The following is a 27,502-nucleotide window of genomic DNA, read 5'->3' on the forward strand; positions in this document are numbered from 1 at the left end:
TCATCGTCGTCGTCATTATTATTACCATTTTTATTATCATCATCATAATTATTGTTGTTATTGTCATCATTATCATCATCATCGATATTATCATCATCATCATAATCATTACCATCATCATTTTCTGAATTCATTATCAGTATTACCATTCAATCATAGTATTAATTATTATCATGCTAATCACCATCACCATCATCATCATCATTATTACCATCACTCGCGCACAGGCACTCTCTCACACACACACAGGCACTCGTGAACAGGCTCCACTCACCACAACGTCCTCTACCTAACCCGTTAAGTCCTTTAGAAGAAAGCGCATTCGTAGTTCTTGTTAGTAAACTATTTTGCAACGTAAAACCTATCGCAATCTATGACTTCAGGCTGTAAAAAACGGATTGCAGTAACAATGTAACAGTGAAATATAATTATTAAGAACAAAATCAAACAATGCCAGTATTTCTAAAGGAGTTTGGGTACAATATGACAAACGAGTTAAAATTGAAGAACTACCGGCATATATTTCATGTCAATTCCACTTAAAATACTAGAGAACTTACCAGAAAAGTAGATTCATTCAAATACATTTCCACTTGCTGTATACTTCTCTGAGACAAAGGGAAGATAGGTGTATCCTATATTTATGCGAAATAAAGGAAAACAAGGATGTTTGCATGTCTGTGTGTTTGTGCATGTGTTTTTACCCTGCAAATGCACTATAAGCAATATATAATCTGATGGAATTGTACCATCAGTGATTAGTATATGATAAGAAGCAATCTGGGAATAAGAATAAAACCATTTTTTATGATTACATGATACATTTACTTTTAGTATTTAAATATTGTCAACTCTGATATATTCTCTACGTAAATAAATATATTCACCAAAACCAAAACAATGAAAAGAAATTAACAGATTCAGAGTGTCATAAATACAAAAATACACACATAAGAAAGTGCACACACACACACACACACACACGCACTCAAATGAAAAAAGCCATACATATGACATAGATAAACGTTAATTATTTGTAATACAAAATATTTCATTGACATAAAATATACATATACACATTTATATCATTAACGCTCTATATTATCACAATATCACAAATAAATATTAAGTGCTGATTCTGCAATGACAGGTATTTTCTTTCCTGTAGCTTTTGCGTGAGTAAAGGGGACCGTGTTCTATCAGGGTTCTTGTCAGACGTTCCACTGGAAAAAAAAGGAAAACGTTTTCTTATTTATTACCATTTGTTCAGAATAAACATTTTCCAGTCTCTAAAAATCAAGTTTTATTTCTATTTCTCATTTATCTATTGTTTTAATATAAAAGAAAATGAATGTTTACTCATGTCAGTAAAAAGGATCCATTAAAGTCAAACGAATGTTTTTATTTTTGTAAAACAACCGAACCCCTTCATAATTATTTCTGCATTTTTCACCATTAATATATAATCTATTTATTGTATTCTACAACTATAACTCAAGAAGCTCATCGGTGTTTTGATTTTATTAGTTTTCATTACTGGAAAAGGTTTAGATAAAGTTAAAATGCGATTTAGTATGTGTCTGTCTATGGTAAATGCGGCGTACTGGAATCAAGTAAATAAACACGTCATGGCGAATGTAAACAATAAGCGAAATATTGTAGGCCAGCTAAAGGGATTTATGATGATTTGTTATAATTTACGTTGTTTCAAGATAATTTAATATAATCTACGTTGATTTAAGATGATTTATTATGATTTACGTTGTTTTAAGAGGAGTTATTATAAATTGTAACGTAACTAAAGTGGCGGGCGGGGCAGATTGAGGTGACTCTGGGACCAAGACAGAGTCTGGCTAGTGGAGTAAACCTTGATAATTTCTTTCTTTCAAAATGTCCCACTTACTCATTTTAGCAAATGATGTTACTCCTGTTTATGGACAATAGCATGAATATTTCAAGTTTCTGGATCATGTTGCTGGTGAATTTTTGGGATTTCAGTGAATTAATGTTAAATACTGTCTCAAATACAACTTACAGTGCGGCAAATAATTTGTTGCGGTCAGCCGAGTCAGGAAGTTGACAAGGTACCTGTGTACTTGGTCCTACCGAGTCTCTATAGCCGATAATTCATTACAGGTCACACGTCCTGGCCTGCATTCACAGCACAACCAAAACATGTTACAATAACATAGGATTTTTAATTTACAGCATCTAACCGGTTTTTATATATATAATTTCAAAATTTTCTCGTGTTCACATCTTTTTTTTTCTAATGCTTATAATTTTCAGAGTTCTTTCCTTGTGTTCATATCAGACAGGAATGATCTTTATATCCTTTTGATAATGAATTTCAACTTTTCTAAATGGAACTTATTCTTTCTAATCATCAATCCAATCTGCAATATCACTGTATACATGTGTGTGTGTGTGTGTGTGTGTGTGTGTGTGTGTGTGTGTGTGTGTGTGTGTGTGTGTGTGTGTGTGTGTGTGTGTGTGTATGTAAAGTGGTCTGATTCATGACAAGATGCCCCAATGAAGTCATAGTGACTATGCACACAATCAAAATTCCAGCAGAGGTTATTTCATAAACAAACCCTATGAAGGCCTACTTGCAGAGGTGTCCTTCCACTACCCATCAAACTGTAATCAATTTTACTCAGCAGCTTCACACGTCCTGAAAAAATATACCGAACCCTCCTTCTGTACATTAGTCACACACCATTTTTATAACGCCACGCAGACCTCAGCCATTTCCTAAGCACTGTCCTCTGAGACCATCTTCTTCAGTTCCCGACGAAGCAGCTTCCCCGTTGCGTTCTTCGGCAGCTCCTTGACGAAGTGCACTCCGCCGGCGAGCTTCTTGTAAGGAGCCACCTTGTCTTCCAAGAACCTGTTGTGGGTATTTTAAAAAGTGACAAGAGTATGAAGTATGAGTTTTTAGTGTTATTATTCAGTTTAATTGTTGTGTTATTATTTAGCATTCATTGTCGAGTTATTATTCAAATACGATAAGATGTGTACATCCCCGACTGATAACTCGAAAGACAGACAGAGAGAGAGAGGGAGAGAGAGAGAGAGAGAGAGAGAGAGAGAGAGAGAGAGAGAGAGAGAGAGAGAGAGAGAGAGAGAGAGAGAGAATACATTCCTCACTCAAAGCTACTTCAAAGCACAAGAAAAAAAACACTCAATCAAGACCGCCCTTCGCGAAAAAAAAAAAAGAAAATGCACGAAAACCTTATAAAAAAAAAAAAAAAAAAAAATCACCCGTGGATGAACTCCTCCGAAACCATCTTGGAAGTGACGACGTAGGCCCGTGGTGCTTCTCCCAGCCGGTCGTCTGGCACGCCTACTACGCCCACGTCTACCACAGCTGGACACTGACGAAGCAGGTCCTCCAACTCGGATGGTGAGACCTGGAGGAGGGAATGCGTGGAGGGTTCTAAGCCTTCTTGTGGAGGAGGGGAGGGGGAGGTGAAGATGGGTATGTTTACGGGTGTGTGTGTAGGAGTTTGCGTGTGTGTGTGAGAGAGAGAGAGAGAAAGAGAGCTTGTGTGTGCGTCTGATCATATCAGTTTAAAATATAATCGATATAGAGTCCCATTTCAACTTATTAGAATCTATTCATATTGTTTCATTCTCTCATTGACTGACTATATGTTTTAATCAAACCATTACTATCTACTACCAGAATTTGCGAGTATCATATTAGCACAAGCTCATTCCTTAAAATCAAGATAGATCTAAGTGTATTAATTTTATTTTTCCCAGCGAGTTCATACCTCATAAAACCATTATTACATGCATTTGCGAAAACCATCATTTTAACACGAACTCATCCCTAGGAAAAGACATTCGTTTTTTTCCATTACTAATACGTCTGATGATGAACTCTTGACGAGGTCGAAACGTCACGATTTAAACTTCATGTCTCCTTGTGCCGGTCTTCCAGTTCATCTTTGTTTCCACGTTACTGCACTTGTATCCACATGTTTCTTTCGTTAACTTACCTGCAGACCCTTAACCTTGATGAGTTCCTTTGTGCGGTCAACGATCTTGAAGAAGCCCCTTTCGTCATAGTGACCAATGTCTCCTGTGTGAAGCCAGCCATCAGCATCGATCGTCTCAGCAGTGGCAGTAGGGTTTTTGAAATAACCTTGCATCATCTACCAGGGGATTAGACGGAGATTAAGGTATGGTTGCAAATCCCTCTTAAAAAAGAGGGCTTTTTTTATAGGCCTATACAATAGCGTTTGAATCGCATCGTTCCAAATTAAACTAGGTTGAGAAAGATCGCTAAACATATAGACAGGATTCTTTCCAGATGAAGAGGAACTCAATGACCTACCGAAGGCGTCTTGAGCCACATTTCTCCATCCTCGTGTGCCTTCAGGTCTTTCCCAGTGACAGTGTCCACCACCCTCGCCTTCACATTTGGCAACAAGGCACCGGATGTTCCTACTTCATCCACTCCCACTGGGACCATGTGAGTGAGCAGTGCCTCAGTCATTCCAAACCCTGTCAAAGTGATTAGAAGATAGGATATGTAGATAAATATACATCAATATGTATTGTTGAGGATCTACCCAAAACCGCATAATTGTATGTAAAAGATGTGCAAATTCATGCAATGTAGGCTATGTAGTGATCATATCTAAGGACAATTTAAAGTCTCAAGTAGGAAAAAAAAAAAACAGGAAATACCTTCTTGGAAAAATATTGGTTTCTTCAGTTTATCTTTGAACCTCTGAGCTGCCGACGGAGACACAGGCGCAGCTCCGATCACGATGTGTTCCAGATGGGCCATGCTCTCTGCAGTGACGGACGGGGAATGCAGCAAGAAGTTGAGAAGCGGAGGAACCAGGTGCAAGGTGCTCATCTGCACATTCGAAAAGTTGAAAACACTAACAATTACTCGCGATTCGGAGGATAAAAACAGGAAAACATCGACAAAAAAGGAAAGTGTATGCCAGTTTTTACAAATGTCCTTAGTCTTGAGATTTTAGGAAGAGGCTAGAAATTATAATATATATATATAAATAAATAAATAAATAAATATATATATATATATATATATATATATATATATATATATATATACATATATTTAAAAAAGAGCTCCTATGACATATTTCAGATGAAAAATGGAATGTAACTCTACAACCAACCTTGTGTGAGGTGATGGTACTGACAAATGTATTTGGGTCAAACTTGGGTACAGTAACTACTTTGACTCCCTTAGTGAGTCCTATGAGACTGATGAGCAGGATCCCGGTGATGTGGTAGCATGGCAGGAGGCACATGAAGGCCCCTTGGCTTGTAGCTGGAATATGGTTTTCATATATTAATGCGATTCTCATTTCTTGATAATTTTTTAAATTGTGCGTGCGCGTGTGTGTGTGCTGTCTGTGTGTGTGTGTGTGTGTGTGTGTGTGTGTGTGTGTGTGTGTGTGTGTGTGTGTGTGTGTGTGTGTGTGTGTGTGAGTGTGTGTGCGTGTGTGTGTGTGTGGTGTGTGTGTGTGTGTGTGTGTGTGGGTGTGTGTGTGTGTGTGTGTGTGTGTGTGTGGGTGTGTGTGTGTGTGTGCGTGGTGTGTGTGTGTGTGGTGTGTGTGTGTGTGTGTGTGTGTGTCTGTGTGTGTGTGTGTGAGTGTGTGTATGTGTGTGTGTGTGTGTGTGTGTGTGTATGTGTGTGTGGTGTGTGTGTGTGTGTGTGTGTGTGTGTGTGTGTGTGTGTGTGTGTGTGTGCATGTACATATACATATATCCATGATCCCTATTTTCACCGCTTTACATCAGACAGAAAATGTTACAATATAATATATTAGATTTATCTCCGTCACTGAATGATCTTTCATATACATTTATAAGGCTGAAAATAATCTTAATATACAATTAATAAACCTTATGTGTTCACTGTTCACATTATCTTAATATTCTTTGAACTTTCCAATGAATTAAACAGCGAACAATATTTTAGATACTGGTTCGATCACAGTTTCTGTCATTTGAAAATTGTTTTCCTGTTTTCGCAACCAATTCAGACACCAACGTATGGCTTCACTCCCTATAATCATTATAGCATTATCATCTTTCACGAAAAATCATACGCGTAGGAAAGGGGGGCAGGGGGTCGTCCCCCCTGCCCCTCAACTCTAGAACGGAGCGCGACCCAACTTCTGCCCCCTCCCCCTCCTCAACTTTTGAAGCCATTCCCTGTAAACAAACAGTGCAGTTACTTAGTTACCCAGTTGTTGAGAACACTCACCCCATGGTCAGTGTCTCTGGACCCCGCCATGGCCCTGCAACCCCAGGATCCCCGGCTATTTTGGGCGGGAACGAACTGTACCCCCCACTTCAAAATACCTTCCTACGCCTATGAAAATTACCTGTTGCCTCCTTTACGGGGAGGCTGGCCGGCACCGAATACATGACTATGTTGGAGGCGAAGGCGTTGTGGCTGATGGCGACGCCCTTCGGAGGCCCTGTGGTTCCGCTGGAGTATGGCATCATGGCAAGTTCCTCCCCAGAGAGCTTTTTCATTGATAGTATATCATTATTATTGATATATCTCGATCAGCATTTTCCTAGTTATATCTTATTTCCTACTTATCAATAATACTCATCAACATCTGTTGCTAGAGTGATTATCATTACTTTTGCCATTATCATGAAAATTTTCATCCCATTACTATCATTACCTTATCAAAACCATCACTATAATCATCACATCAAACTCATCACTTGCATCACTTTCATCACTGTCTTATCCAACCTTTCCCACTAGCGAGGAAAACATGATTAGATTTTCCTCCAGATCATTTTTGAAAACACGGATACTAACCTCAACCGGATCATTGAAGGAAATATTGGTGTCTTCAAAGACATGGCGGAGGTTGAGGGCCCCGGAGCGAGCAGAAGGACCGTTGGTGACGACGAGAAGAGGTCGTTGGAGCAGTGCAAGGGCGCCGTCCACGCTGGTCTCCAAGACAGGGTCGTATATTAGCATCTTGGCGTCACAATTTAACAGCTGCCGGTGTATTTCTCCTGCAGGGTTGGGGTGTGAAGCGAGTGGCTGTGTTAGTGTATGGTGGCAGCGGTTTTTTATCATTGAGTTTAATCTTCTGTGGTTCGTAATGTACGTGTGATCGTGGACCACCCGATTCTGTTCTTTAAGGTGTGGCAAGCAATTTTAAACAAACGTAATAAAAAGTACTTCGGACACTTAACCCCACAAAAATTCTTTAATGAACTGACCTGCTGTATAATTGGAACTCACTGTAGACACAACAACGCCAGCCATCAGAGTGCCCAAGACGACGATGGGGTATTCAGGACAGTTGGGCATGACGACTGCCAACACATCCCCTTTCTTCATGCCCATCTTGGTCAACATGCCCGCCCACCTGGATGCCCCGTCCACCAGCTGGGAGTAAGTGTACTTCCGTCCCGTCACGCTGCACTCCTGTTATAATGTCGCCTGGTTATTCTAAATGCATTATAATTACTCTAAATTTAGCATTCTTACTTACTGCCTATTATTCGTTATACGCAAAATACCCATAAGTATTATTTCTAGCAAATTCGTCTAAACGCTTATAAGTAGTGTTTGACTGATGACTCACAAGATATTTAACTAGAAATGCTTTAACATAGCTAAATATAAGGCTATATCATATTCCGCACATACGTATAACAACAAACAAGATAGAATAACAGGGAAAAAAAATTACCAGAAATAAAACCAAAATATGAATAAAATACCAGATACATATAAAGTGAGACATATATTTCTATATATATGCACACACACACGCACACACACACACACATATATACATCAGGATATCAAATCAGATATTGATAAAATGAAAAAAGGAGTCAGACTAACCGTAGCAGTGTGATGTCCCCATTTCGTAACTTTGTTCAGTATGAGTGAAGTAAAATTTCCTGATGGCCAGTCGACGTCAGGTAGGGGTGACGTCACAATGTTGTGATCAGCTGATGTGGTGTATAGATATTTGCCAAGAAATCTGGAGGCAAAGAATAGATGGCAAAATGACGATGATAAATATGATACTAGATAACAATTATGGTAATGATGATGATGAAATAATAATGATGATGCTTATAATGAAGCTTCTGCTGCTAATAATATTTATAATGATAAAACAATGTCGAAAAGAGAAACAAGTAAAGCAAATAATTTAGACCGAGATTGAGATATTCACTTTAAAAACAAAATTTATTAGGGACACAATATAGCATGGTGATGATGAGAATGAAAATATCAAAACTACCTATCAATTCAACCTCCTTTGCTGATAAAACTGACCAGATAATACCAAATTATCAGGTTTTGATATAGAATTGTCTGTCGGCTTTTATCACCCTTAAATAATAATGGTTAAATAACACCCTTAATCATGTCATTTTTCTCTCTATTTATTGTGTTGGACTGCTGACTCAGATACAAACTCGCAAACGGCCAAAAGAAAAATGTGACAAATAAACGTCGGTATATTTTGTGCACTTACAAACCTGGACAAAAGTAACACGAGAGTTTATTCAATGCATTTATAAATCAGGAAAAAAGTAACATGAGTGTCTTTGCTACATATACAAATAAGAGCAAAAGTAACATGACTCTTTATGTAATTAAACCGAATCATAAATCTGACTTGCCTTGAACGAGAAATATTCCTCGCTAATCTGAGCCTCACTACATTCAGAGCGGAGGCCATGGCGGCAGTTTTTACAAGCACAAGCACGTTCGTTGGTCTGCAAAATGTAGAAAGCGGTATGATTCTACTTTGCTAGGAAGTGAAAATATTTTAAAAATAAAATAAAAATAATGAAAAAAAATCCTTTGTTAGTGATAAAAAGAAAAAAGAACAATTATAAAAATACGGATGTCTACTTGTCGGTGGCCAAATGGGAAATATCTCATTTTATGACAAGTTAAGGTTGTCTCTCTGGATTTTAGCGTAGCCTTTGGAGTTGTCAGTCACAAGGGTTTGATTTTTTTTTTTTTTTTTTTTTTTTTAGTTGCAGTGTGTTAGTGTTGGTGGGAATATTTTAAGTATTTTGACTGAAGACTACAACGTGTTCAAGTTGATGGTAGTTTTAGGCCATATTCCTGTGTGACTTCTGGGGTTCCTCAGGGTAGTGTTCTTGGCCCTCTGCTCTTCATCATTTAATATACAAGTAGACCTGATGATAATTCAATCGTGGTGATTGTGACTCGGTCTAGAATGCACATACCTCAGCATCCAAGTCTGCTGAATAATAGTCTTAATCACTTCAGTAGATAATCTGAAGATCTTTGGTGTAACCTTTGATTCAAAGTTTACATTTGCATTGCATATTAGTAATATTGCCCGAGCAGTTTCATCTAAGTTAGGCATCATTCGCAAATATAAGATCTATGAAGATGACAACATTACCATACGATATTTATTGACGTCGCATATTTTCAACTCCAGTAAAATGTAGGAAGAGTGTTGCCTGAACTGTAATTAAGGATAACAATGTTGCTGTTGCTCGTCCATTACCTTTGTACATGTGATATATAGTAACTACCTTACACAGTTTGAGATTTACGTCTTTGTTATAGAAATGTCAGGAATTAGGACATCAGTCACTCTGTATAAACACACAAATAAATACATGCGTGAACATATCTATACGTAGGCAATATATAAATACAAATACGTTTGTGTACGTTAATTGATTCATTACACTATTCAGATGATTGCTGTTTTTTGTTCCAGCCAAACATTGCAAATTTCCTCCACAACAAGAGATGCTATCCATGAAAGCTAGAGTACTTGTACTGAACTGGAAGATGATCAGGGACACGCTATACATTTTCATTCCAGTTTTGAAATTAAATGCACGGCAAGGTTGAAGAGTTTATAGGAAGGTGTGTGTGTGTGAAGTAAGAATCCTGAAGTCAGTTCAGCTGGATGCGTTATCACGTGTATCTATTGCATGAGTTTGCTATTCTTTGGCCATAATTTTTCCTCCTATTATGACTTCCTGCACATGCTATACATATACATATATGGAAGTGCATGTATATGTATATACGTGTGTGTCTGTGACAGAAACAGACTGACAGTCGGTATGGAGATGAAGCAGATAAATCATGCTGACAAATATTTATGATTCCCAAATCATAAAATCAATGGCTCTCTCTACAAAATGGCCCACTCTTGTAGTGAAATAATAGATAGAACGTATTGATATCACTATTTCGCACTCTCTGTATAGTAATAATCATTTTCTTTTCGCTTCTATTTTCTATATAATTTTCTCCTCTTCATTCGTCCCCTTCATCCTCTTCATTCTTCCCTTTTTCCTCCCACAAACCGGACACAAGAACTCTCAACGCACGTACCTCCTACAGCAGGTAGAGGACGGTGAGCCCAGGTTCCTCTCACAACCTCCTCGGATTCGCTTGTGGTACGTTGCAGGGGCCGCCAGTTGCCCTCGGTTACCGCTTTATATTTTTTAGTTTTCGTGTCGTATATAGCGGCATTTGATAAAGGTCTTATCGTTTGGCATTCAGTTTCAGACGATGGTTAAGTATCGTAGGTAAGGAGAGGCTGTAGTGGTTTTGCAAATATAGGACAAACACTGTATGCTCAGAAGCGATTTTTGTCACATTTATTAACAGATCTAAATCGAAACGCACAAACCCCAGGAACTGATAACGAGTAAACACATAAATTATATCATGAAAAAAAGGCGAAGATAATCAAAACCAGAGAAGGACGACTGGACGCTTCAAAACAAAATACAGAAATAACAATGCATCTACAGAGACATGCCTAAGACAGAACCTACAATGATGAGGTCACAGGGGCAACTTTACACAAATGTCCTTGCCCCTTCTTTTGCTTTTTGCTTTATTCAGCCTTTAGAAAATGATGTACATTTTTCAAGCAATTAATATGTAAGACAGATTGGATGGTTGAAGCGGCGTGTAACGTGTCTCTGTTTTTGAAACTATTGTTTTCACTACTACTTCCGGCAACGTACTGTCACTTTCACTGTCATACACACACACACACACACACACACACACACACACACACACACACACACACACACATATATATATATATATATATATATATATATATATATATATATATATATATATATATATTAATGTATATGTGTGTATGTGTGTGTGTACATGTATACATAAATATACAGACACATTCCCACGCACACACACATATATATTTATATATATGTGTGTGTGTGTGTGTATAATATAAACATATATGGTTATAAAATATATACATATATACATGCTTATACACACACACACACACGCACACACACATATAGAGAGAGAGACAAACAGACACAGACGCCATTTCCACAAGTCCTTCCCTAGGACTAGGCCCAACAACAACTTCCCTCAAGATCTTGCTCTGTATAAATCTTTCCATCAATAATATAATTTCAATTTACAACTCAATTTCTTCCTTCACTTTGTTTAAAAAAAAATGATAATAATAATAAAAAAGAAAGAAAAGAAAAGAAAATATATATATATATATATATATACATACATATATATATATATATATATATATATATATATATATATATATTAATCATAAAGCAAAAGAAAATCCATAAATCTTTCATATAATCAGATATACATAAACAGATAAATACTATTTTTACGCGAATGTTTTGTAAAGTACCCAGCGAAACATGCACTTGCAAGAGCTGCCTCACTTCAGATAGCATTCAAGGACGGGGTCGCTTATGCACCAGAACCTGAGGGTAAAGATTATCCGGTCCGTGTCATTACTTTTTTTCAATTTATTGTTTTGTTCAATGGTTATCTTCCATTCAAACTCTCCTCTCCTCTCTCTCTGTCTCTGTCTCTCACTCTCTCTCTGTCTCTGTCTCTCTCTCTCTGTCTCTGTCTCTCACTCTCTCTCCTCTCCTTCCCTTCCTCTCTCTCTCTCTCTCTCTCTCTCTCTATCTCTCTCTCTATCTATCTCCCTCTCTCTCTCTCTCTCTCCCTCTCTGTCTCCCTCCCTCTCTCTCTCCCTCCCTCTCTCTCTCTCTGATTTCTTTATCCATATATCATTCAATTCTAATTTTGCATCTAGCCTTTTTTTCTTCTTCCTTTTCTCTGTCACTCGAGAAAGGAAAACAAAAAAGTTATTTTAAGATTCTTTTTAAACAAGAAAGTCGCATATATACCAAGCAGTAGAAACATGACGGAAAATTAGACAAAACACATACCACTCACTTGAGATTCTCATTATCTCTATCTGAAGTCAAGTATTTTATAATGCATTTATTTTTTCTTTATATATACCTACTTGATAGCAGATGGCACGATAATATTATTCAGGCGCAAAAATTACATGACTTGGTTTGTCGACATGACCAGAGTAATTACATAAAATCGCTATGAATGAACAGCTCTATAAAATAGCTATTAACTAAAAATTTGCATATATTATAAAATCATATACAGGTATATTATAGAATGTAAGTATATTTCTAGAGATTCTCTATAGAATAAACTAGGCTAACTTTTTTCACAAGGGCGGGGAGGGATAAGAAATCTGCAGTGTACAGTGACATTACAAAGCTGTATTTAAAGTGAGATCTTTTTGGTGCTGATACTGCAACGTTTTCGATAATCGTTATCTTCTTCAAACATTGAAATTCTGCTGACTAGTCAATCAGAGGCCTTATTTCCGCTGAAAAAAAGAAAATGTCGTACGGCAGTAGAAAGTGTCGTTTATTTTATTCGGGACAATCCACGGGTCGGTCGCGAAAGCAACGTTGCCAATGTTTTACGCTGTTGCCAAATGTGCGGCTCCACCTCCATTCTTAGGAATCGTACCGGAGTTGACGAATCTGATTTTGTTTTTGGATTGAGTTAATTGATTAATCACTATTTGGCTGGTGTATCATTAGGAAATAGCAATAAATACAAGTTACTTATGAATATCTTAAAAATTACAAATCAAACAGAAAATTATTGAAATCAGTTGAAAATGTGCGGCCCAAAGTGCTTCCCTTCATACTTATTCCTTTGTCTGTTGACATGGTTTCGAAGGTCACACTTCTTAAAGTATTTTGAAAATGACATTATCTATTGATTGATATTGACTTCATTTAAACGGTATATAAGTTTATGCCTGCATATTCAATTATACATATGTAACCAGTAATATGATTTTGTAGAACTAAATGTGTGTGTGTGTGTGTGTGTGTGTGTGTGTGTGTGTGTGTGTGTGTGTGCAGTGTATATACATATGTATGCATACACATATGTATGTATATATACGTAAATATATATGTATATACATATATCACACATTTATATATATGCACACACACACGTACAGCAAATACATTTAAGCTAGCACTTAGTGCAATATCCTCGTTAACATCGTTACTAATAATGCACCATACAATGTAGGATCAAATTTGAACTTCCCATTTTCTTCCAATTTCAAAACAGGCAGAGATGTTTCATCACACGCTCAACAGCCAGGTGCAGTTGACTATGACTTCTCAGCTTTCTCCCATTTCTATATGGGGTCGCCATTATGGATGAGCTGCCTCCACTGATTTTCCTATTACGGCTCATTCCATATTGGTTTTACCTTTTTTCTTTTCTTTCTTTAACAGCCGGATGCCCTTCCTGACACCAACACTCTCTATTTATCCGGGCTTGGGACCGGCAACCAGAAAGGCTGACTTACCCCCCAGGTGGCTTTTCACAATGGGAAATCAAGGTAAAGTTCCTTGCCTAAGGGAACAACACGCCAGTCAGGGGACTTGAACCCTCGAACATGAATTGTTGACAAATCCAAAGTCCGATGCTCTAACCACTTCTATGATTCCGGCCTCATAAATAAGGGCAGAGTCATAGGAATGTGTACCACGACAGTTGTCCAGATTTTTAATAACATGCATATGGAAGATTTCCACAGATAATAAATAATATAATTGTTACAGTGCTTATTCCCGTGTAAAAAAAAATAATTGTGTATTTGATCACGTTCACCAGAATCACAAATACGAGAGTCAAAGATGTTTTGGGCAATTTATCATCAAAGAATGTGGGCTCTGGAATTGTCACAAATAGGTATAGTGATGAAAATTATGTTCTCAATAACGGGAAATTTGTAAACGTGTGGAAATTTTCACCATACCCACAATTCATTAATGACACATATTTCCGATTAAGGAATTTGCACACTGAGAGAGAGAGTGAGAGAAAGAGGGAGAGAAAGAGGGAGAGAGGGAGGGAGGGAGGGAGGGAGGGAGAGAGAGAGAGAGAGAGAGAGAGAGAGAGAGAGAGAGAGAGAGAGAGAGAGAGAGAGAGAGAGAGAGAGAGAGAGAGAGAGAGAGAGAGAGAGCAAGAGAGAGAAAGGGGGAGGGGGAGAGAGAGAGAAAGAAAGAGAGACAGACACACAGACAGAGACAGAGAATCAAACTAAACACTATATGAAAACATGCACTGAATAACATACCTGGGTAAATCGATTGTAAACAATTGAGAACGCAATTGAGGAAATCAAAATGCAGAACTCCCACTGACACAGCTACATGCTATCCCACTTATAGCCCGACGTCGAACACAACCGATCTCTTTAACAAGCTCACTCGCATCCATAAAAGGCCGTTACTAGAGAAGCACTTGTACAGTACAGTGGTGGACGAAAGTCCTTTAATGAACTGAAACTCCGAATCTGTCTCATCCACTACAAAAAGTGTGATATTAAGTGAATGTTCGAAACCGATTTCGAAACGTGCTCGACATTCTTTTTACTTCGACTGTACTACGGCCATTCAAAAAGGACGTTTGGGTCCAGTAGGTCGTGTCTGCTTAACAACACACGTCTATACACATGTTTAGAACATCAACATCCATGTAATAAAGAAGGGACTGTGTTTTGCAATGCGCCATAGCCATTCACAGACCAACTGTGAAATGGATACGCCGTTCATAAAGTAGGCTGTGGATATTATATCTTAACTGTTGGGTTTACGTTGAACATCGAGGGGTGTGGCGTCATTGACAATATATATTTCATAATTATTATTCTTTTAATTCGGCGATGTATTTAATTACTGGAAATCCATTATTATTCTGCTATTGGTAGCAATTAATAAATGGCGCATTCATTATTGCTGCCAATAATGTTTGCTTTACGTATTTTATTTTCAATTAGAACGTTTGTTGTAATATTGCGTCCCTACCTCTCTGTTCAGCTGTTACACAAATGAATGGAAATAAATCATACCAATGGTACTGACATAATTGTTTAAATATTTAAGAGGTTAACCAGCAGCAATACTCATCATATACTTTACAATACATTAGCGACGTATCACTGATAGAACATATATAACCTAAACAGGGCATTATACTGGGATAGAGCGTTTGATTTTATAGAAATTAATTGCTTGACATCTATATCTATTCCAGTCAAAAAAAAATCTTTTATTTTCCACATATATCAAGTAAATATATTTGTGATCAGAATGTTCCTATAGAGTCCTGTATGGGGGATATAGGCATATCAAATGCAGATACTAAGAGCAAATCCTAAACCATCCCCAGAGACAAAGAGCGCCTTGTTTGCTGGTATAACTACTGACCTAAGCTGACCAGTGATGCCCAAGGGTCACCTGAGAGAAGCAGTTGAGTCGCGTCTGTAACCCAGAACAGAATATTACGAATATTAAACTCTTTTCTGGATCATACAGTGATCAAAGAGAACAAATTATCCTACTACAATGTAAGTAGAGTTAAGTATTAAATAGAGTCTTAACCATGAGTGTATGCAACACCTTTCTAATACACTACAGGGATTCCTTTACACTGAAACATGTTACACTCAAGATATGTATGAAGGAGCAGTAAACAGGGATTACTTAACAGAAGCACACTACCTGTATACATGTAGGAGGGCATCTGTTCACTTTACAAACTTAGAACCCAACTCCTAAGAAAGTAAGAGAGAAGTTAGAAGTTAAGACAAAAAAATGCATATACAACCAATATCTATCAACAGAGCCTGATAATATGAACTATGGGAGTTCATATAACTTCACTTATATACTTTTGACTCAGAAAATAGTGGCACTGGAGAGAGGTCAAGGTAATGAGGAAATAACCAGTGTCTCATGTAAATATACAATGTGTGTGTGTGTGTGTGTGTGTGTGTGTGTGTGTGTGTGTGTGTGTGTGTGTGTGTGTGTGTGTGTGTGTGTGTGTGTGTGTGTGTGTGTGTGTGTGAATGTTATGATAATATGATCATAAAGACCTGTTAAATGATGATAAAAAAACAAAAATTATAATTTCACTTTTACTTTTATTATTTAAGCATTAGTCAACTTAGATATATCTTATAAGGAAATAATAAATATAACCAGATGCATTTGTCTTTTTCTGATCACCAAGACAAAAAAAAAAAGACAAGAAATGATAAGATTCGGACTGCCTTACATACAAAAATGCATGCATAAGAGAACACACACACACACACACACACACACACACACACACACACACACAAATATACAAAAGAAAAAAAAGAAAAAGAAAAAAAAAGGGACATATATGATATGGATAAACATTAATGATTTTTAACACAAAAGATTTCATTAATAGAAAAAATATATATACACACTGATCTAATTAAAGTTCTCTATTATCACAATATCTCACACGAATATTAAATGCTGATTCTGCAACAACAGGTATTCTCTTTCCTGCAGCTTTAAGGTTGCGTGAGTAAGGGGACAGTGTCTACCAGGGTTCTCGTCAGACCTTCCACTGAAAAAGAGAGAGAAATATATCACTTTTTATACTTTACCATTTGTTTAAAATAAAGCTTTCACTGTCTCTAAAAATCATATTTGTTTACATTTCTTCACACACACACACACACACACAAAATATATATATATATATATTGTTTCACCCAAATTCAAAATCAGTATATAAAGTGCTTAACATTGTGATTTCACTGCTCTCAAAATGTCTCACTACTCCTTTAGGAAAAATGATGTTATTTCTGTTTATAGTCAGGAGCAAGCAACTGAATTGTATTGGAACTGAATTTTTATGATTTGAGAGAAATAGCTCATAGTCTAAAGAAACTTACAGTGTGGTAAGTAATTTGTTGTGGTTAACCGAGTCAGGAAGTTGACAAGGTACCGGTGTACTTGGGCATACTGTGTCTCTATAGCCGATAATTCATTGCAGGTCACACGTCCTATGTCTCTCCTCCATAACTGTCCCAAACGTTGAGACAACCAAAATACCTGTTGGAAAAAATATATATATTTATTGCAGTATTTTTCAAGGTTACTCTCCCCGAATGCTTATAATTTTCAATTTTCTTTCCTCATCTCCACATCAAATATAAATAATCTTTCAATCACGTTCCTATAAAATAAAAATTCCTAAATGATTTTTTTTATTTTTTTATCATTAAGCACACAAATAATGCTCTTCATGCTGCAATCACTAAACTGCATATCATTAAATATATAAAAAGTGGCCTAGTTCATATTACCATGATGACACATGGAGTCTGAGTGACAATGAAAACTTAATCAAAACTGAAGCTGTGAGACGTAATTTTATTAACAAACCTTATTGAGGACTATCTGCAGAGGTGATGATGTCTTCCCACTCCCCATTAAACAGTTTGTGATCAATCTGTTCAACAGCTTCTCATGTTCTGAAAGAGAAAAAAGAATACATATTGTTATATCTTCATCTGCTCCTCTTAGAAAGTGGTCCCCTTTTCCGAATCCCCACTTACGTATCTCAAAGTTAAAACATTAAAGAGAAAAAATTCATTCCTGACATTATTTACCTGTAATAATGACATTCAGAGAAGGCCTTGAAAGAAACAGTTTTTCAACAGTCTGGTGGAATGGCAAGAAAACCGTGTTAGCGAAGTGATCATGTAGCTCCCTAGTGAAACACAACAACCACAGACGCAACAGTTGGAGTCGATGGAGTCTGGAGAGTAAGGGACCAGCGGCATCTTCAGTATTACTACCTGAACCAATAACTGCATTCCAGCTTGCCAGGTCTGGGAAATACATAAAAGTAGGTTACTATCCAACTTCTTCAGACCCTTTACAAGGCAATTAGCAAACAGTGATGCAGGTATTCATATAAATAAAAACATTTCTGTTCTACCAATAACTATTTTCCTAATATAATGCAGAACAATACAATTCCTGGGCTATAAAGACAGCAACTTCAAAGCTGACATGATACGATGGGTGAACAGGATTCTCTTTAAGCGTTGCACGAACCTTTGAACTTTAATCTTTCAAGTCCATTTGTTGCCCTCTTGATGCTGAGACAGAATCGGAACAAGATGTTATACTGGCTTAGGACCTTCTCGCTCAGCAAGAGATTAACTGGATAAGGTACCTGGAATCACATTTTAACCGTTACTTGTGATGAATTTATGAATCTTATGAATATGAAAATATGTATGAGATGATGAATTTATTCCACTAAGTCATAGATCTTTTTAATCAACAATTTACTCCATCAAAGATTTAAAACTGTAAGGTCTTTAGAATATAGAAATACTCTTCTGGTTCATCAACATCAACAGTGTCAGTCATCAAATATCTGGAATTAATCCTACCTTGGTATGGGATCAGCTGCCTTCGTTATGCAAATCAAATGACCAGCAGTGATTTTCCACACATTATATCCCTTTTATGTATGGTTTACACTTCACATTTTTTGACAATTCACATAGTGCTTCTGATGTTTCTCTTACTATCCTTTTTAAATTTCATTGTGAATATAATAAAAAAAATATATAAATCCACAGACCAAGCAACTTCTTCATATTCAAGAAAAAACATAATAATAATTACCTGATAATTAATGCTTATGTCCGGCAAACCAGCTTTCGAAAGTGGCATTGTTGTAGAATCACTCCCAAGCTTATTTTTGTCCTGTTCCTCTTCTTTGGTTTGATTAGAGTCTTTACCTAGCATGCTGTCAGCTGGCACACTTTGATTATCAGTTTTGTTCTCCTCGGCAGAGTTCAAAAAACCTGAAGCCGAACTAACAGAAACCGAGAAGAGTGGTGCCAGATCTGGCACAAGACGAGTTACACAGTCCTGGAGGTGGAGTGTCAAACTGATCCCATCAATGCTCTCCCCAATGTCAATCTGTTGAAAAAGGTTTACAAAGCTGTGCATACTAGTGTAATCTATGACATCTTTATGGCCAGTTTCATGCATTAGTATAAACTAACTTATATGACATATTTTCTGCAGCATTCTCTTAACAACCTTTTCACAGGATTACAAATTCCTACTGCATTATGCAATGGCACTATATAACCAATCATCATCAGTAAATCTAGATGACAACTGCATATAATTAAATAACTACATCACAAATGGCTACTACATTCAAAATTCAGCAACAGCTTCTATTGTTATAATTTATGCAATGCATTAAGCTATCTGAACCCAAACCACAGCAAGAAATAATGAAAAAGATACTTTAATGGTTCATAAAAAGAAGTTACCTTAGAAAATAGGTGCGAGTAAAATTCATGCATGACGTCACCAGCTTCCATAAGCAAGATGGAGCGGACAGCCTGGCAATGGCGGTCCATGTGATACTTCTCCAGCAGGACTTGGGTGAGGCGTGCACTGAGCTCCTCTTCCTTCTTCCTAATAAGAGGACTGATTGCAGATGACAGGAGGGACACAACGGATATTGCCCTCGGAACCTCTGCCATATCTTCTATCATTCTGAAACATCAAAAGTAAGAAGTTAATGATTTTCTAAATTGCCTTTTCTCGGTTCTAAAAATTAGCCTTTTATGGATTCTTGGACTACTTCCTAAAAATATCAAAACATACTCAGGATACGAGTTTCATACTGAAAGTGTACTTCATTCACTAATTTGTTTCATCAATGACATCAAATGGATGTATTTACAGAACTTCTGGAGAAACTACAAAACTCTATAAACTTGGATGTTAACCCAATAGTGCTGAGAAAATGTAAAACTCTCTGTAGTTTTCTTTTGTGAAATATCTCTATAACACATGGCTCCACAAGTACAGTCACCAAGGAGTCAAACAGTAGAACTCTTAACATCACCTAATTTCACTATTCCTTGAAATTTTGGGAACAATTTTTTTCTTACCAATGCTATCAATATTAATGTTATCATTATGATTATAAATATCATAACTATTATAATGATATTAACATTACTAATAGTAATACAAGATCAAAGAAAATATTTCCAAGGGTAAAAGGTGTGATAGAAAGTACAACTAATTGACTCCTTAGGGATTAATGACTTGAGCAGCCATCTACAAGTTAAGACAATTAATAAACTAAACTCACAGAGGGTATGGCATTTGTGCACATGCCATCCCCAGCACCAGCGGGTCAAGTTAAGTAAATACTATAAAACTCTCCTAACTTGGAAGAAAGACTAAAAAGGAAAGCAATTCAATTTCATTCCTACTACTGTACATAAATGAGAACTGTACCTTCAAAGCATAAATCAAAACTGACAGATCAAAGAGTACATAAAATCTAGGGACATTACATAAAAAAATCCACCTTCATATTTTTCCTTCCATACCTCGTCACTGAATCCTTCTGAGCAGTCATCGTAGGGCTGGCGGGTGTCCCAGCATCACCTATAAAGGCAGCAAGGAGAAGGGGATCTACCTGCTGGTAATTGGATACCATGTGTTGGTCTACTTCTGTCAAAGCACTGCTATCATCTGCCACTCCTTCGTTGCCTTCCGTATTCTCTTTTGCTTTTTCACTGGACCCATACAGAGCATCTTGTATGTGTCTTATAATAACCTCTTCTAATACCATTTCTGTAAGGTTAAATATAATAATAACATGGGGTATTTTCCCTTAACATCTCTGCAAAATAGGAGGACAAACTCATTTAAAGCTTTTTTTTCTCATTTAGGAGGACTTATATAGAAAAAGTTTCCAAGCTAAATTCACATATATTACCAGGATCCATCTTGGATTTCTGATGCAGATAGAGAATTGCTGAAGACCTAGGCAGTGGTTCGACATCCAAGACAGCAAGCAGCTCACGAGATTTCCCCACCGTCGTCAGCGCTCCAACAAGAGGAGACAGAAACTTCAGACTGCTCCTTCTATCAAAAACATGATTATCATTGATTACATCACTATATACGCCACTTTCTTTGAGTTTGCTATTCCTAAATAGACAAAGCATGACAAGGAATCATTTAAAAACATTCATCACTTTGAAATAAGGTCATACATCTATCTTACCTTGACTGTTTGGCTTCAGACTGATGGTGGGGATTCAAGATGAAGGCATCGTGCCAAAATGTCTCATCAGTCACTTTCACTGACTCACTCCTGTGGAAGCATATTTGAATCCAAATTCATATTTACAACACCATTCATGGCTTTAGCCTCTGAACTCACAAACTATATCAAATATCAAAAGGTAATACAAAGATTGATCTGTCCGTGGTTATCTGTACATGCAACATATCTTTTTCAAGCGGAATATTATTGTAATGAAAGTGTCTGAAATCTTTCCTCCACAAGATCAAGCCCATGCAAAGCTTTCCTACTCATAAGTAGCCTGCCAGCTGATGCAATAGCACTATATCAATGGCTAGTAACTTGCTGCTATATCACCATACTGATTTTTCATAGCCATGAATGGACTTGAAATAAAAGTGAATAAAGTACAAGAATTTAAACAACTTAAATATCAAGACACTGCTCCAAGTCGGCTCACCTTTGGATGATGAACTCCTGGGCATGGTCTACCAAGGACCCATGGAGAAGCCAGTTGTTTATGATGCTCAGGTAATGACGTAATGTGTGCAGTAGGAGTCTCAGGAGCACACAACGCACACCAGGCTCTCCTGCACTTTCTACCCCATCACAGAGACCATTGATCAGTCTGTTAGAGTGAATGGAATAAACTTGTTAAGTTTATATACATTTTATAAATAGTAAAAGAGAATACACACCATGAAAGGAAGAATGAACCTGGGTTACACTATCAAAAAGGTTGTTTAACCTTCAGGAAAGAGAAAAAGAAATACTCTTCTAAAATATCAAAAGCACAGACTGACCAGTAAGTGAAGTGAAAGAAAAACTTAAAAGGAACAAAAGAAAAGAGAGGTGCCTGCTTAAGTCAGAACAATTTGTTAATTACAATCTTGAATCCTTCTTATATCATCTTCCTTACCCACAGACCTATCTATGAGAGACCTGATGTCTTCTCTTCGTACAGTACCTACATACAAACCTGAAATGACGACAATAACATCATCATCAATGAAAACCAAAGAAATTCAGCTTGAACTCATAACCAACCTCACAGCAGCTTCCCTTGGGCTGATTTCCGGTCTCATCGCTGCCATGGAATGAACCGTAGCTATTGCTGACAAGGTGCGTAACCATGGGTACAGTTCTCCTTCTAGCCAAGAGAGGGTACATGTGGATTCTAGGGAAAAAGAAAAATCATTAAATATTTAATTATCGTACTAAAACATAATTCATTTCCAAATCCTAGATACTTCCAAATTATGATTACTTCATTTTCAACAAAAAAGCATTGTTAATTACAAGATAGACTATTTTAGGTGAATTCAGTGCAGGCGAGGGAGCAATAATGCTGAATAAGTGAATAAACAACTCTTAGAATTTGTCCAACTAATTTTAATGGATCTGATCTGATTTGTGAAGACAATCATCCATAGGAAATCTAACCATGTGCTGAATTACAAATACCATTAGTACTACAGTCTGAAAGGGAGAATGAAATGAGGGTTATGAACTTGAGGAAAGTCGGCTGTCATCAGGATCAGTCAATTTGCTTCACATTCCTCATAATACAAAGGGTGTCATGGCACTGTTATGGAGCCTCTAGATATATACATGAAACTTGTAGAATCCTTCTGATTCTTTAAGAAACTGTTCCTGACCCCCTTCTTTCCCATCTAGAAGAAAGTCTAGCATGAACAAGTTTTGGGATCACTTAGCACTATCACAGATTGTAAAAAGGAACAAAACCAAAGTGTATCAGCATATTAACACTCAATGTCACATTACCTTGCTTCTTAATCTGATCTTCAATGGTGGCCAAGTGAGACTGGAACCGATGCCTCCAGAGTCGGATCCCGGTGGCATACGCCTGAAGTGTGACTGGGAAGGGAGGGTCCACACTGGGCACTTCGCACTTCTTCAGGAATGCATCTATCTCAAGCAGCTGATTCAGAGGCAAACAAAGTTCCTCTAATAGTCTTTTTGCAGCTCCCTGTGAAAGGAAACTGCTAAAAACACAGGCTCTGTCCCCTAATTCTTCACGACTCCTGAAGATACAAGGTACTGATAACAAAATTTATTGCCATGTGGTTTCATGAATTCAATACTCACGGGTGTTAAACTAGGAATAGTAATCTCGGGATGGACTACAAAGCCCTGATCAGCATTGTATTGGAAGATGTGCGATGTGCTCGGGCACATTAGGACCCACACTGTCTCTCTCATCACTGCCCATTCACTCAGCTGCTGACTGCCTCTGCTGCCACACTTAGTTTCCCTGTTGCAAAGGAAGTCAAGTTCGAGTTTCACGAATAAAGAAATAAGGTGTGACTCAAAACGCCAAAGAAACATAAAAAGACTCAAAAAATCCAGAAATGTGAAAAGATTCAAAGGGCTAAAGAAAGATGACAAGACTCAAAAAAGGCCAATTTGACATAACGCCAGCCCCATAAAAGCTTACCACAATTTTGCAACATTAGCAGCTGGATGTGACGACAGTGGTGCACACTGCTGATATTTCTTGGATCCCCAATACTGTGTGTGCGTGTTCGCAGCCAGCCAAGACTGTGCTCTGTGGCTCTGCTCCAGCAACTCCTGTGCTGTGGGAGCACGAGGAAGGTTACACGTGTCTTTAACGGCCACAGAACTGCTCTTGATGGGACTGTACTGATTATACAAGGCTTCATCTTCAGTTTCATTCTTCTCATCATCACTGGACCAGTCCTGAAATGTCAATGGCAATTATAATTAAAAGCATTAAGATTCATTATTTAACTGATTGCTTCTTAACAAATCCAACAAGAGCCACAAAAGACATGTCTGAACTTACAGAAAGAGGCTGCTCTACCCCAACGACATATTCTGGCTCTCCCTGTCGAAGGTAAGCAACCCAGTCAATATTCTCTTCCGCCAGATGAAGTGATTTCACGGGAGATGAACTCTTATTCAGCGTCAAAAGTATTTCGTCATCACTCACAGGCACCTGAGTGGGGCTGTTACTCAGGTGCAGCAGGAGAGACAGAAGAGACCACTCAATATCAAGCTGAAAGAAATATAAATCTTATATATAGATACAGATACATGAAAAAATACACATACATACATATAGATGGATGGACAGGTAGATAGACAGACAGCTAGATAGACAGACAGGAAGAAAGACAGATAAAAATATTATAATGTATGTATAGATAGCACACACACAAACTCCCGTAAAGAATCAAATGCAATAAAAGCATCCATGCTTAGATACATTATAGGAAAGTATAAAACTTTCACTGTATAAAAATATTTTGTGCTGCTTTCAACTACTGAGTAACTCTCGGAGTATGCAAACTAATCTCTTAAAGCTCACACTTTGAAAATCAATGTATTTTCATCATAAAATGAACCAAGGTTGATTTGTCTTTTGATGCACCAGTTGCTAATTTTTAATAGTTTCAAAGTTCTATAGATACACAATTATTCTAGGTCCCATCCAGAAAATTTCTGATCTTTTTTCCTTGAGTGTAGAGATTTTCTTCTATCTCTCAATCTCAATGATAATGCATAGGGCATTCTAGTGTAGAACTTATCTAATATTCCTGTCCAAAATTGCCAAAATACATCTGAGATAGTTTCAAAATCACTTAAAACAACTTGTGGAGAAGCAAAACAAGGCCTCACTCTTTTATATCATTATCTATAAAAATACATTTCTAATTTAGAGAAATGATACTAAATGCCTCAAACTATATTGTATTCTTAAAAAAACAAAAAATCCAAAGAAATTAACGAAGGTCTTCATCTCTCACAGATAAGCAGACAATTACAAAATATGAATCTCCGTACATCCCCAATTTCACGCAAACATTACGATGCAACCATGTAACTTAACAAATTCTTACCTCATCATGATCCTTAAAGAAGGGAGAAGCCAGGAACTTTGATGTTAGATTTTGTAGTTGCTGAGACCTGTGATGCTGTCCGTGGATGCTGAACTTCAGGACAAGGCCATCAATTGAGCGCCTCACATTGTGACTGTTCACTGCCAGGCAATGGTGGTACAGCAGATTGGAAAGGACATACTGTTCACTTCGGATAAAGTTCTCTTCGCCTTCCTGAAGAAAAGAAATTACAACTCATGAAAATACAAAAAATGACAGTTATCACCTTTATCTCAACCTAAAAGTACTTTCTTTACATATACAAACTAGTAGAAAATCCTTTTTGATACCACATGTGAAATGGAGGAGAGTGATTGTTCCGAACTATTTACAGTATAATGAAACCTGTAAGTTGTCTAAAAGTTGTATCACTATTTATAAAATTTCTTCTACAAACATATATTTACCTCCCTCATTTTTATCTTATTTTTATGGAAAAGCAGTAAATTTATGATCTTAACATGTATGTTCCTCTATGACATTAGGGGAAATAGTTGTGATAACTTAGAAAGTATTATGAGTAAATGAAAAAATAACTGTAGTAGAAAAACCCACATACACAAAAAACAAGTCTAAGGTGGGACAAGATTTCCTATTTTCTCCATTTTTAATGAATCTCTATAAAGTGAATCTTTCTACCACTGTATCACCACGGGAATGTTTTGCCATTTCAAGTATTAAAGAAAAATTCAAGGAAAAGACCCACACCAGTCAGTTTCAGTAAACAGTACTTAAACAACATTTAGCATTACTAAAGAAATAATAAATGTATTTCTATGAATTACCAATACTATCAGTACAGCAGGACCCCAACTCAAATGAAAGAACCCTACCCTGGACACTCAAACTACCACTGAGATTGCTGCATGAACCTAAAACCTTCCTAACCTGGGGGCTTCCCCTCTGGACCCCCTACCAATTGCTGTATTTCCCTAGCCCCCTGCAAGGAAACTACATTGGCTTCCCCAATTTACTAACACAGATTTCTATTTGATGCAACTGTGTTAATTTCTTGCAAAAGTTTCCAAAAATATGTGGGGTGCTTTGCCATATTTTTTCACTGTGAATGAAACATACACAGCATTTTCCTGAGTTGACAATGTGGTTCTGCTTCTCCTGCTCTGGCTAAGACCAACAACCCTTAACTGAATATCTTCTGAGGTACTAGTTAATTAGTTCATGAAAGCTGTGAACCCCAAATACCCAGTAACACAATTACAGGGAAATCTAATAACACTGAAATAAAAGGGAGAAAAACTGCACTCACTAATACATATCAGAAATTAAGAAACACGGCAAATGCTGTGCAGTGAGTAATTCCGCTGCAATAAGGTGGGGTAAGGAGTAGAGGCCACGACTGGGAAATAGAGTGATAGAATGGGGGTATGGGGGCAATATTCCCTCAATAGGATGGTTTTTGTTTCTTACAGCAATATCTATGGATCCCAAAGAATGGCAGGAGTAAGAGGAACTTTAGTAAATAGGATCATTAGACTCATGTGTGAAACTAGAAAAAAAAAATTACACTAAGAACATGATATAAACAAATGTTTAGTTACATCTCCCAACACCTAAAACTTTTTCTCACCTTCAATTCCAAGTAATTAAGATATAACCTCACCTCAAATCCTAAGACATGATTGATAAGTTCCTTCGACAGCTCGTCAAACTTCCCCTGCATAGAGAGAGACATGTTCCTGTCTTTTAATGGCGATTTTTGGCCATAATTCGAGCAGAAAATTCCATCGATTTGTTTTGGGCGGACTTTCAAAACAACACCGAGCAGTGTTACCAAGAGTAGCGGGAAAGGTTTACGCTAGATTGGAGGGTGATATTTGCTCGATATATTTTTTTCTGTGTGGGGATTGCGATATTAATGCGAATATATTTGATGAGGATCTAAAGATTTCAGTGTCCATATGATTTTCGTTAAAACAAAGTATGTGATATATGTGTAAATAAAAATTTGCTAGTTTTAGCGTAATTTGCTTCACATTTGCAACAATGTTTGCTAGATTAGGGCTCCATATGAAAACCAGGAAATTTACATTACCTCCATGTCATTAATTTCTGTAGTTATATTGAGTCTTCCTTTTCAGCATTACAATTAGCATCCTTATTGTGGTTATCATTATCCTTGCATCCTTCTTATCTTCATCATTATCAGTGTCACCGGAAGCACAATTGGAAAGCATTATCTTAG

General features: G+C 37.2%; 2 protein-coding genes across 4 annotated transcripts; both read right to left on the reverse strand.

The window, feature by feature from the left end:
* Positions 1-801: 801 nt before the first annotated feature.
* Positions 802-10,519, reverse strand: LOC113804700 (probable 4-coumarate--CoA ligase 1). Of its 3 annotated transcripts, none has more exons than XR_011398763.1 (14): positions 10,397-10,519; positions 8,680-8,775; positions 7,886-8,027; positions 7,252-7,459; positions 6,839-7,041; positions 6,384-6,528; positions 5,166-5,320; positions 4,702-4,876; positions 4,346-4,515; positions 4,008-4,163; positions 3,265-3,413; positions 2,743-2,890; positions 2,036-2,151; positions 802-1,223 (listed from the first exon to the last, which is right to left on the reverse strand). XR_011398763.1 is itself a non-coding variant. In XM_027355591.2 (13 exons), the coding sequence occupies exons 2-12, from the start codon at positions 8,736-8,738 to the stop codon at positions 2,755-2,757; spliced, it is 1,698 nt and encodes a 565-aa protein (XP_027211392.2). In that variant the 5' UTR covers positions 8,739-8,775; positions 10,397-10,519; the 3' UTR covers positions 802-1,223; positions 2,720-2,754. The 3 variants fall into 3 exon arrangements, 1 of the variants encoding a protein (XP_027211392.2); XR_011398762.1 differs by having other exon boundaries at positions 2,720-2,890; XM_027355591.2 differs by lacking the exon at positions 2,036-2,151 and having other exon boundaries at positions 2,720-2,890.
* Positions 10,520-16,537: 6,018 nt separating this feature from the next.
* Positions 16,538-27,081, reverse strand: LOC113804684 (gamma-tubulin complex component 5). Its single transcript, XM_027355562.2, has 18 exons — positions 26,921-27,081; positions 25,261-25,473; positions 24,204-24,416; positions 23,835-24,097; positions 23,486-23,651; positions 23,162-23,366; positions 22,424-22,553; positions 21,837-22,004; positions 21,356-21,445; positions 21,065-21,213; positions 20,673-20,919; positions 19,593-19,821; positions 18,928-19,227; positions 18,346-18,466; positions 17,895-18,116; positions 17,668-17,756; positions 17,175-17,334; positions 16,538-16,843 (listed from the first exon to the last, which is right to left on the reverse strand). Exons 1-18 carry the CDS (start codon positions 26,990-26,992, stop codon positions 16,788-16,790), a joined length of 3,093 nt encoding a protein of 1,030 aa, XP_027211363.2. The 5' UTR covers positions 26,993-27,081; the 3' UTR covers positions 16,538-16,787.
* Positions 27,082-27,502: the final 421 nt, after the last annotated feature.

This window comes from Penaeus vannamei, chromosome 9 (assembly GCF_042767895.1).
Source record: "Penaeus vannamei isolate JL-2024 chromosome 9, ASM4276789v1, whole genome shotgun sequence".
NCBI lineage: Eukaryota > Metazoa > Arthropoda > Malacostraca > Decapoda > Penaeidae > Penaeus > Penaeus vannamei.

Coding starts and splice junctions, on each gene's coding strand:
- LOC113804684 (XM_027355562.2), bottom strand. CDS start 26,992: ATGTCTCTCTCTATGCAGGGGAAGTTTGACGAGCTGTCGAAGGAACTT. Junction 19,228..19,592: donor ACTCGCACCTATTTTCTAAG/GTAACTTCTTTT, acceptor CTTTTTCAACAG/ATTGACATTGGGGAGAGCAT. Junction 18,117..18,345: donor TGAAAGATTAAAGTTCAAAG/GTTCGTGCAACG, acceptor TGTATTTCCCAG/ACCTGGCAAGCTGGAATGCA.
- LOC113804700 (XM_027355591.2), bottom strand. CDS start 8,738: ATGGCCTCCGCTCTGAATGTAGTGAGGCTCAGATTAGCGAGGAATATT. Junction 7,460..7,885: donor GGGGACATCACACTGCTACG/GTTAGTCTGACT, acceptor ACATTATAACAG/GAGTGCAGCGTGACGGGACG. Junction 6,529..6,838: donor CCTTCAATGATCCGGTTGAG/GTTAGTATCCGT, acceptor TCAATGAAAAAG/CTCTCTGGGGAGGAACTTGC.